Source organism: Entamoeba invadens (assembly GCF_000330505.1).
Source record: "Entamoeba invadens IP1 unplaced genomic scaffold scaff_1105074726715, whole genome shotgun sequence".
Taxonomy (NCBI): domain Eukaryota; phylum Evosea; order Mastigamoebida; family Endamoebidae; genus Entamoeba; species Entamoeba invadens.
Genome location: NW_004440286.1, coordinates 355,948 through 367,851, shown reverse-complemented (window position 1 = coordinate 367,851; position 11,904 = coordinate 355,948). Strand labels below are relative to the sequence as shown.

Here is an 11,904-nt window from a genome sequence, read left to right as displayed (position 1 = left end):
TTTACTATATATATGTAGTTTTTTAGGGGATATAATACCACAAAGTTAATACAATTCGGCAATTGCAGCATTTGGAGTTAAAAATGGTTTAAAAATGTTTGTTAGAGATAAAAATGCCGTTTTGTATTATCATTTTTTCGAGTTGGTGAAAGAAAATAATAAAAAAAATATTTTGTAAATATAAAGAGGTGAAAATTGAAGTGATTGGATGTTTCGAATAAAACACCGAAAAAAACAGGTGAAAAAAAACAAATGAAAAAAAGAAGAATTTCGAAACTGTAAAGTAATATTATAGTAAGTATTAAAATATATTATACTCATTAATAAAATGTCAAAGAATTTAGTTTTCAATTATTAAATGAGTTTGTTTTTAATAATTCAAATTGACAACAAACGAGATATGCACAAAAGAGTTCATAATAGTGTAAAATGCCGAGATTTGATATTTTTACTATGTAATTGTTATTTAATAGTATAATTATAGTTTTTTTAAATATATATTCTTAACTTCTGTTAGGGGATCGGTGAACGTTAATTGCTGAACATATCGGGAAATGTTATGAATCACAAAAACGTCAGAATTGTATGATTTTTAATCAATAATGTGATTTTTATTTATTTAAAAACAACAATCAAATAAACTATAATTCATTATTATAATTTATATTATAATTTATATTATAATTTTTATATTTAGTTTTAGTATAAATGATAGTTTAAAATATATTATTTTAGATTTAACACTTTCACAACCCAAAACTTTTTTTTAAGAAGAAAAATAAGTAAAAAGGAAATTGTCCAAATCATTTTTATTATTTTTATTCCAAACCCCTTTCTAACCCAAACCGGCCAATAGTCAGTTTTATTTTACTTAAAATAATTAACAAATGAGAACTCAATTACTTAAGATTGATCAAAAATAATCTTTTTGGACGAAATTTCATATCGCTTTATTGTGTTACAACATTAAAACAAAAAACGCTACATCGTCAATCCATTTTATGACAAACAATGTCAAATAGTCACATTAACAAATATAACGACAATATAAACACCAATATTGTTATAATCAAATGACAATATACTTTTTATAAAAAAACAACCAAATATATTAAACCATCATTAGACCCCATTTTTCTTCTTAATGCATTGTTCTTGTTCAACACAAATAAACTCATTCATGTTTATTTGTGTGACTATAAAATATAAACTTCAAATTTGAGTTGATAAAAAAAAATTCAAAAATTTGTTTTGTGTATGAAGGCAAAAAAAGGGTTTAGGTAAAAGAAAAAAATAAAAACTTATTATTATTACGTTTCTGTTTTGAACGTGTTAAACACAAAGAAAAAGAAATACATTTATGATATTATGTTTATTGAATCAAAATTTTAACTATAAATATTTTTTAGTTATAGTAATTACAAAGTATAACAAATTAACAAAATAGTAGAGTCAGTCTTTTACTTATTTTTTCAAAACACTTTAACATTTGTTTTGAGTTGCTATGTTCAAACAAATAATGTCTATTTATATTATACATACATTAATTTCTTCAATTCGAAAAATAGACATTAAAATTATCAGCTAAAGACAACAAAAGGATAATTATCAGTGATACGTGTTAAAATAAGTTTATATCTCAAATCAATAATTAAACAATGGTTTGGAACAAAAAACATGTGGAGTGTTCGTCTTAATAAAGTCAATTTAGTGGAATATAAGAAGACTTGTTTTTCGTTTTTATTCACAATATCCAAAAATAGTGTTGTTTTTAAAAAATAAAATAGTCTTTCGATTTTTTAAAAAATAAAACAAAGAAAATTCATTCTGCACTTAAGTTCAAATATAATGGGGTTTGGTCTTTCAATTCAGTACTGTACATTTTTTCATGTCGATACTTTTATTCAAATTATCATATTTTATTCGTTCAAATTTTATTTTTTATAAAAAAATAGGGTTTGTAAATACAATTTCATTATTTTAGGCAAAATTGATGGGGTTTTTTAATGGAAAATGAGTAAAGTTAGTTGTTACGGAATTTAAAGCAAAAAGTATTTTTGATTCTAAATCCCCAACTCAAATCAAAATGTGTGACAAAAAAAGTCGGCAATAAATGTCCGCTTATTCATCCCGAAATTATCATCATAAAATACACCAATTTTGATAAAGAAATAGTTTGTTCGATATATTTGAGTAATTATAAAACAATGATTGTATTTGGTTTTGAGTCCATCTAAGTAATTCCCAAATGTGCATTATTTAAAGCCAATCTTTCCAAATGGTCAATTTGTTGATATAGTTCGACTATTAATTGCATCACAAACTGTTACATCATTTTTGAGAATAAAAAAAGTTAAATCATACGAGAATATTTTTAAAACAATTTGGGTATTTGCCAGGTATTTTTCGAGAATAAAATACAAATAGAAACTAATTACACTTATGAAAAAACCTTTTTAGTCAACATCATAATTACCATTTTTTGACCAAGAAAATATCGCCGTGAACTTTAGATTTTATGACGAATCAGCCAATCAGAAAAAATTGAATGTTCCACAATTAAAACCCTTTTTTTCGATAATATTTTACATAAATATCATATTAATTTTATCTGTTTTGCCCAAGAAATCAAAAAGGATAATTGTCCAAATAAGAAAAATAGAATGTGATTTCTTATTTAATCTTTGCACTGATCTAGTTTTCAAAAACAACAAATGGAGACTTACTCAGCTTCTAAAAAGAATTTGCCTTTCAAGACACAATGTTCAAGAGACAAAAGAACGTTAGAAGCTGTTCAACAAGCAGTTTTCATTTGTCTTCTCTCACAATCATTCGAAGTGACCATAGAGCGCCCTCCTAAACTATCAAAGGTGACTGCTCAGATACCAAAAATAGTGTCAATAAAGAGAGGAACAGATGTTGTCAATATCGATGAGTTTGTGAAAGATAGATTCAAAAACGAACTAGATGCAATGTACAAGAATGAAGCACATCGAGTAAAGATACTTAGAATATTCAATAGAAATGTATTTGTGTTTACCAACAATTTATTACTTGATTTGTGTTTGGAAGAGGGTTATTACATCTCTTCAAGACTTTCAAAGCCAGCAAAGAACAACCAGAGAATAGAATATATTACTGGTTTATTGTTGGGCTCTAATTTTATCACAGATAGAAACACTGTCATTAATATTGGATCAAAAGTGTGTAACTACCTCACACAACTCGTCACGGACAAAAAATGTGTGACTCTTAAGGCTGGAGACAGAGTCTTGTCAAAAATATTAACAACTGTGTCTGAAGAATCAACTTCGTTATAAAATGCTTGTACTCTTTTTTAATTCATTTGTTCAAATTATTATTTTTAATAAGACACTAAATGGTATAACTTATAAATAATGATTAAACACTAATGATAATTCGGTTATTGAATTGTTCGAATTATCTTTGACAAAAAATGAAAACATAACACTAATTAATTAACTTTAAATAACGATTACAAATGAAATAAATTTAATTGTATGTTTTCATTAATTTCAAATGAATGTCACCATATTTTTATAATAACTTAGATAAATGTTAAGTTGTTTATGTCAGAAAGTTTTTCAAATTTTTTTGGGTTTGAACAATTATTTACAAACTATAAAAAAAATTTTGATAACTATTAAAATTTAAAAAAGTTTAAAACGTCAAAGTTTTTTAAAATTAAATTATTTATAAATCAAAATGTTTAATTATTGTGATATAGTTTAATTATTATATTTTTAATCTTTTTTTGTTAATTAAATATTTTAAATATATTAATAATTAAATATATTAATAATTAAACAAACAAAATTTATTATTTTTTTTAAATATTTGCTATTTTTTTGATTTTTGTTTATTAATTTAACAAATAATTATTTAATTTATATTTTATTAAAAAAATATACATCAAAAGCATATTTTTTTCATCTTATATTTTTTAAATTAATAAATTATAATGTATAAATTTGTAAAAAATTAACATATTTTTTTATGTTAGTAATTGAAACCATAATTAATACATTTTAATAGTTAAAAAGTAGTAAAAATATAACATTAATATATAATTAATAACAATTAACGAAAACAAATAACTTTTTACAAGTTTTTTTGTTTTTTTCAGATAAATACTTTTAATTTAATCATTAATTTAGTAAATTAATAATTCTGAATTAATTTATAGTATTTGTTTCCATTTCTATTTTTGTAATTCTGTGAAAAAATGGTCTGCTTCTAATCCACCACAATTCACCCACATCCACATCATTCGAAACTATATAACAATTATAATAAAACTATAAAATTTTGAATATTGAATCAACAGATAGTTAGTGAACTCGTATGCACTAGATGTATCCTTCTAACTCGTCGTCCCTCAGCTCACAAATTGAGCCAGAAATTATTCTAGGCAGTGAGTACAACGACTGGGTTCTAACTTCTCCAATAAATTCCGGCAGTTTTGGTCACGTCTATATTTGTCAAAACAAGTTAGACCCGACCAAAACAGCGGCCATCAAAATCTTTCATTCCCCTTCAAATGGTGAAGCTGAAGTGTCTATTTTAGAAAGGTTCAACCACGCCGCCGGTGTCATTAATATGATCGATTATGGTGACAGTCGATTAGGGTATTATATAGTGATGGACCTTCAAGGAATTGACTTATCAACATTCACAAGAAAACTTCCAACACACCGTCTTACTGTCGGATCAACTTACAGAGTTTTTCTACGAATCATGAAGATCCTCCAATTGATTCACAACGAAGGGATCGTTCATGGCGACATCAAACCAGCAAATTTCGTGATCAAAGACTCAAGTGATATCGTGTTGATTGATTTTGGACTGGCAGAGACTATCACTGATGTCTATGGCAACACTAGAAGAACAAAGGGGTGCGGGTTTCGAGGAACACCAAGATACGCCGCGCCAAATGTCCACCTCGGAAACGCCCCGACACAAGGCGACGACACAATTTCCGCTTTTTATATCTTTTTCGAGAATTTCTGTGGGAAATTGGATTGGGACGGTCTTGAGGATGAACGCGAGATATATAGAAAGAAGGTCGAGTTCAGAGATAAAACCGTCTACGACATCGACAACCTTCGGATGGACGAGATAGACACATTCCTCCAAATCAGTGCTCGAGACCCTAAGTATACTAATATACTTAAAACGTTTACAAAGACGATAGTTGAAAGGAACATGTCGCTGTCGCCTTTGTTTGATAAAGAGGAAATCGAGACACTCCCTACAAAGAACGAGAATTGTTACTACGGAACAGCACCATTCACGCCACTCAACGGCGTGAGTAAGACAGACAAAACCACAAAATCAAAAGGAGAGGATTCCACAAAGGGATATCTCGACGAACTCTTCAAAACGATGAAAAAGGTATCATTGCCAAAACTCCCGAAATTTAAGGATGTTATTGGGAAGGCAATAGACAACATCCCATTCCTATAATTTATTACGTTTGTGTTTTCTAATAATAATTTATTATATTTGTTGTTTAATGGGTTGTTTGAATCTGAATATTAAAAATAGCATAATTATAAACATTAGAGTCAATATTCGATCTGATAAAAGCCAGAGAAGTTAAGGGCCAGCGTCGACAGAGCCTTATTCTTGTGGTGAGTAAGCTGCGATATCCGTTTCAGGAACACATCAGTGGGGACCAATGTAAAGAGGAGATTCGTTGTAAAGTAATAGAAATTGAACAGGCCATCCTGTACGACTGAAGTTGATTTGGAGCAAATCGCTTTTAAATAAAAATTTCTGACTTCGTCTATTTGTGACTGGTTCAGTAAGTTCTTGTGTGACAATAACACTTTACAAAACTCGGAGCACAATTGGTAATTGAACACAGACGAATGAAAGTCGAACGACGATATGATTTTCTTTTGAACTTTTTTTTCAAGTACTTCTTTTGAAAATTTCTCACTTCGACACGCTAATGTCAAGATGCTCACGATCTTCTCTTGAATCTGTGGCGTCAAAAATATCATTTTCCCAACTTTTTTGACAAACCCAAAGTCCACCAGTTTGTCTGCAGACTCTTCGTCAACTACAAACCCCATCACTATACTCAGAATAATATCCACCACTTCTTTTTTCTCAGTATCAATCTTCTGTACTTCCATCATCACAACATTCTCATATTGGTCGTCTGAGACTTTTTGGTCAATCGCGTTTCTCAAAAAGTCGTAGAGACCCTCTGCTGTATCGTAGTCTTTTCGACGTTTCGCTCTCACTTTTTCCAGCCTCGTATGTGCTTTTGTTCCACAAAGTGTTGTCATTTAATCATTTTAATATTGGAGATTTTCGTGTTTATACCAAAAATTTTTGAATCTTTTGAATGAAGTTGTACGTTCTGCTTTTGGTCTTGACTCGTCTCCATTCCCTTCTAAACTCAAATCGTTCAAACTAAACATCATCCAGTCGTTTTTCCTTAATCCCCCAATTTCATTTCTCTTTTTTTATTACATATTTAGTTTTATCTAATTATTAATTATAGTTTGATGAACTTTCTCGTATTGAATTATGTAATCACATTTCAAATACTTTTGAGTTTTTCTATAAACTTTTAGTAAAGTTACTATATATAATAGGTTGTAATTTATAATTATAATAAGCTCCATTTTTATACTAAAAATAAACATTAGTAATTGTAAAATAAAATAATAGTTTTATATAAGTTAAAATATGTTCTATTTTAAGAATCACAGTTTTGATTTTTTTTAATGAAAAATACCTTTTGTATAACTCAAAGTTTTTTAATTATAATTATATAAAAAAATAAATTATAATATTATTATTAAGAGAAAGGACTGACATGGGGACGAATAACGGGAAAAAGGCCGAAGGATGTTTTTTGTGGTTTATGGATGTCCTCCCGCTATAAAGGGCGTCCTCCACTTAAGACTCTTGAAAAAAAAAGAAAAAGGAAAAACATTTATAAAACAAATGTTTTCAATTCCAATTTTCCGATTTGGATTTAAAGCTCCAGTTTACTCTAAAATGTCTACAATTGTAGACAAATAACACTTCAAATAACAAAAACACTCATTCAATTTTACATTGAATGAGTGTTTGCAAACATTCTTTATTCACTTTTTACACACCACAATAGAAAAACCATGCAAATTCTCACTGCAAACAAATTCTGAACAATTTGAACAAATTTTTGGTACTTTTTGGACAAACACATTTCTTTGGGCAATTATTTGTTTCTTTTATACATTATGTTTTTATCATCAATACACTATCTTAGAAAACAAGTCGACGTTTCCAAAATTGACATCGAATTGTTTACTTTCTATGTATTTTATTTGTATTTGTTTGTGGATAAATTACTCATAAGCAACACTATTTTGGTATTTGGTGTTTGTTGTTTAAATATTTGTTTGTTTTCAATTATGATTTGTTCAAAAACTTCATTGTAAATGGTTTCAATTTTAATAATAATTAAGTAAAATGACATATAGATATGATTAATAATTCCGACTTAAAATAAAGTATATTAAAAATTACATGATTGTAGAACGTCATAATAAACCTTATTTCAAAAATCGGACCCAATGTTATTTTTATACCTTTTCGTGTTTTTTCTTCTTTTTTATTTTATAAAAGTACTTTTACTTAAAGTGACTTCCCCAAGGTGTGCAAGTTAAAATTTTTAGTCTTTTTTACAGGGAAAGGGCGTGCAAGACTAAATTTTAGTTGAAAAACATTTTATTAAAAATGTTATTCGTTTCCAAATTGTTTCAAAAAACACAACCCTTTGGTGCTTGAATTAATAAACTACAAAAAGCAAATTAAATAATAAAAATTGAGTAATGGTTTGTCTATGTGTTTAATGTAAAAACTGTTTTGTTTCAAGACGTGAATAAATGTCGATGTCTCTTGTGTTGGCTAATTCAAAGCGACAAGAAAAGGTGTAATAAACATTATGTTTTTTTCTGTGCCATTTTATAGCAAACAATAACAAATAGTCTGTTCAATAGGTGCAGTTCATTGTTACAAATCGATGTGCACTGTTGTCCAGAACTGGTCCTTCGATAATTTCCATTGGGTCGCTTTCCCGAAATTGTTGCTTGATTAATTGTATTCGAAGTGTGAAAGTTAAAAATTGCAACGTCACAAGGTGTGCAAGTTAAAGTATAGTTTAGTAATAACTTCAAAATTATAATTAATAATTAAACTAATAATCTTTTTTTTTTAAATTTCAAAAAATTAATGATTCTATTTTTTTAATAAAAAAATTATAAATGAACTATACCTTAACTTGCACACCTTGGGAAGTCACTTTACTCAGAGACTTTCTTAACAATATGAAAAAACGACTATTTTTTGTTCAACTTACATAGGTTTCAGCTTAAATTTCTTAAATAATTCAAACCTTGTTTTTATCATAGAAAACGGTCTGATTAATTTTTTTAAATTAAAAAAAACAATAAAAAAATATAAAAGATGTATTGTTGTTATTATCAGAGTTTCTGTTTTTATGTAAAAATCCTCAAATTTAACGGTATAATATAGTATATTTTTAAATTAAAAAATCAAAATCATAACAAAACACCACAATATAATGTATAAAATTCCAGCCAAAATAATACTAAAAAATAACTAATAATAAAGTATGTAATTATTTAATAATTTAAAAGAAGAAATTGGAAAATAAAAATAATAAAACGACAACTTAAACATAAAACTCTATTAAAACATTTAAAATGACCAAAAATAAATTCAAATTTGAAAATTTACCACAAAGATTTTCTTTTTTATCACAAAATCATTTCAGACAATGTTATTGATTTAATCAATTTGTTATCGTAATATAACTGATAAATATCAAATGGAACCTTTTACTGTAACCGAGGTTGTAGAAATGACAGAAAAGGGATTATCAATTAATATAAATCGGCTTCCGCTATGTTTCATATCTCAAATTTTTCAAGACGATTTATTCGTACAAGTGTTTGACAATCAATTCGATGAAGAAAAAAAATCAAATTATTAGAAACAATGTCTATGGGTCCATTTTTCATTAATCAGCTAGGTGTTGAAGTGTTAGTTGGTCAACCTTCAACTAAAATATCATTTTCTTTGCCTTTTGGATATTAAATTAAATCTAAACAAGAACTTACAATTGAAAAATTAACAAAAAGAATGGAGATACTTGAAAACAAAATGTTGATGTTGGGTAATCAGTCTTCCAATTCTTTTCGAATACTTCCTCCTAGAATTCAATTGGATAAAAAACAATCAAAAGAGTTAAATATTAAAAAAAGTATGGACAATGGTATAAGAAGTTCGACAGAAATAATAAAAATGTTTCGTGAAAATAATATGGAATCACCTGGTAAAACGCGTTTACTACGCGCAATGTAAATTTATCCAGACATTCAAATCATGAAAAGAGGAAGACCAAATAAATCGGTGTTAATGGAAAAACATATAATAAAAAGAACAAATAAATTTCCAGAAGAAAGTTGCAACAAATGTGCAAAAGCAATAAGTCGGTATTATAAAAATCCATTATCCAAATCATCTGTTTTTAGAATAAGAAAACAACAAAATTTTTGTTTTAAAAAACAAAAGGTTGAACAATTTTTATCACACAAAAACATAAGAGACAGAAAAATATTTGTCAACAAAGAAATATCTTTGTTCAATTCTTTAAATTCTAAAAATGTCGGAAAACAAGAAAAACTAAAATTACAACTGTATTTTCCGATTAAAATCGGTTTTGTTATTGCAAAGATGGGGAAAAACGTCTTTGGATAAATAAAAATATTTTGTCAAAAATTTCATATTTTAAAGCGGTCAAACATAGTTCATTTGTCATGGTTTTTGGTGCCATTGGGTACAACTTTAAAAGTAGTTTGGTTTTATGCGAAGAAATTTTAAACCAAGATAGTTATGTCCACATTCTTGATGATTTGGGTGTTTTAATTGAATTAAAAAATATAGAAAACACTTTCGTTTCATGTAAGACGGCGCACCAGCACATCGAGCCAAAAACACTCTCAAGTTTCTATATTCAAAAGGTATTTCTGTATTTGATGGTTGGCCTGGCAACTCTTGTGATTTGAATCCCATTGAACATCTTTGGGGAATAATGAAAAAAACACCATAATATCAATGGGAGATTCAAAAATGGAAATTTTCGACAAGTTGAAAGAATCATGGGACAAAATATCACAAGCAACAATTAATCGTCTCGGTGAAAGTTATCCACAAAGATTACTTTTGTGCAGAAATAATAAATATGTGTCTATTTCCAGGCTTATGAACAATGCTCACGGTTTTTAAATACATTTTTGTTACTATTTTAAAATATAATAATTTGAAAAAATAACAAGAAAAAATACAGTTATAATATAAATAAAAATTGGGTGTGTAGTTATAAAAATATTTAATCGGACCATTTTTAGTGGTCCGTGTTATAAAATAAGGTTTATGTAAAGTAAAATTTATCATATACGAAATATCTATCAAAAAATTAAAATATGTACATTTAAAAAATTGAACATAATTGTATTTTGCAGATTAATAAAAAAATAAACAAAATAATAATTTAAATATATTGAAACAAAATAAAGTCTAAAGTAAAAATATGTTAAATATCTCGATTATTATAAATAAATAATAATTAATTATAATATTCTTTGTTTCATATTAATTGAGTGTTAACACTCTGTTGAATTTGTCATTTATAAATTTTAATTTTTTTAATTATTGCTTTTATATATATTTTTTTTCTTTGATCACATTCTTTTACTTAACGTGCTTCAATATTGTTTTTTAATCTTTTGAAATCATAGTTCAATTTTATTTTATTATGTTTCACACCTTTAAATTTTATTTATTCCTTATTTTTTTTATTAACTTATTATATTTTACATAAATTTTTGATTAAAATTGTTATCTTTTTACACAAACATGTTTTTTCCATATTTTTTTTGATTGTTATTTGATTTTTACATATTATTTATTTTATAATTCAATATAATTATTTTTATTTAAAAAATCATATTTAAAATATGATTTATTATTGTTTGATTTTTAGAAGAAATAATAATTATTTCCAATTTTTTTGTTTACAGTTAGTTTCATTTTGTTTAATAATTTTTTCAAAATTATAATGTTATTTTTCAAAATAATGATAAAAATGTACCTTTAATCAACACCGTTTCAAAACAATAATTAATTGTTTCAAAAGAAAAACAATTGTTTCAAATTAATGAATAATTGTTTCATTAAATGATTTATTTTACAATAATTATGACTAATTGTTGAAAAAACTTGTTTTTTTGTTTCAAATTTTTAATTATTTGTTTCAAAACTGTGTTTGAATTCTCAAAACAATAAACACAAACAAACAATGAAAACAAACACATTTTGACAATAACTAACTGGGAAAATAAAAAATGTATATATTTAAACACCATTTAAATCTATATTTTCAATGGCAATTAACACTTTTCAGTTTATTCATAGAGACAATGTCCAATCATTTTTGAATCAAGAAGATCCTCATCATCAACCAGTTCTTGATGAAGTACCACTTGCACAATTGAGAACTACAGATGAAATTTCAAGATCAAGTAGTTTGCGGAACACTGAAACACAACCATTTGGAGACACACAAATTACAACAAAACAAACAGAACAAAAAAGAATCTATGTTAAAGCGACCCAGTCCCAGAAAAACAGACTTTATAATGAATACTGTGAACACGGAGAAATCAAAGATTGGCGATATTATCAAGAAAAAAGCAAAATGAATGAACAAATGGTCAAACTGTATTTGAAGTATCTGAAAGGTGGTATTGATATTACGCAAACTCAAAAAGTGGGAAGAAAACCAAAATATTC

General features: G+C 26.6%; 3 protein-coding genes across 3 annotated transcripts; 2 read left to right on the top strand and 1 right to left on the bottom strand.

Moving 5' to 3' along the window:
- Positions 1–2,714: 2,714 nt before the first annotated feature.
- On the top strand, positions 2,715–3,320 carry EIN_487320 (hypothetical protein; the record flags this gene model as incomplete). Its single annotated transcript, XM_004255973.1, has 1 exon — positions 2,715–3,320. One exon carries the CDS (start codon positions 2,715–2,717, stop codon positions 3,318–3,320), a length of 606 nt encoding a protein of 201 aa, XP_004256021.1.
- A 1,054-nt stretch (positions 3,321–4,374) lies between these two features.
- EIN_487310 (hypothetical protein) lies at positions 4,375–5,487 on the top strand (the record flags this gene model as incomplete). The annotated part of the gene is made up of 1 exon (XM_004255972.1): positions 4,375–5,487. The coding sequence occupies one exon, from the start codon at positions 4,375–4,377 to the stop codon at positions 5,485–5,487; it is 1,113 nt and encodes a 370-aa protein (XP_004256020.1).
- Positions 5,488–5,588: 101 nt separating this feature from the next.
- Positions 5,589–6,320, bottom strand: EIN_487300 (hypothetical protein; the record flags this gene model as incomplete). Its single annotated transcript, XM_004255971.1, has 1 exon — positions 5,589–6,320. The coding sequence occupies one exon, from the start codon at positions 6,318–6,320 to the stop codon at positions 5,589–5,591; it is 732 nt and encodes a 243-aa protein (XP_004256019.1).
- Between the last annotated feature and the right edge of the window lie 5,584 nt (positions 6,321–11,904).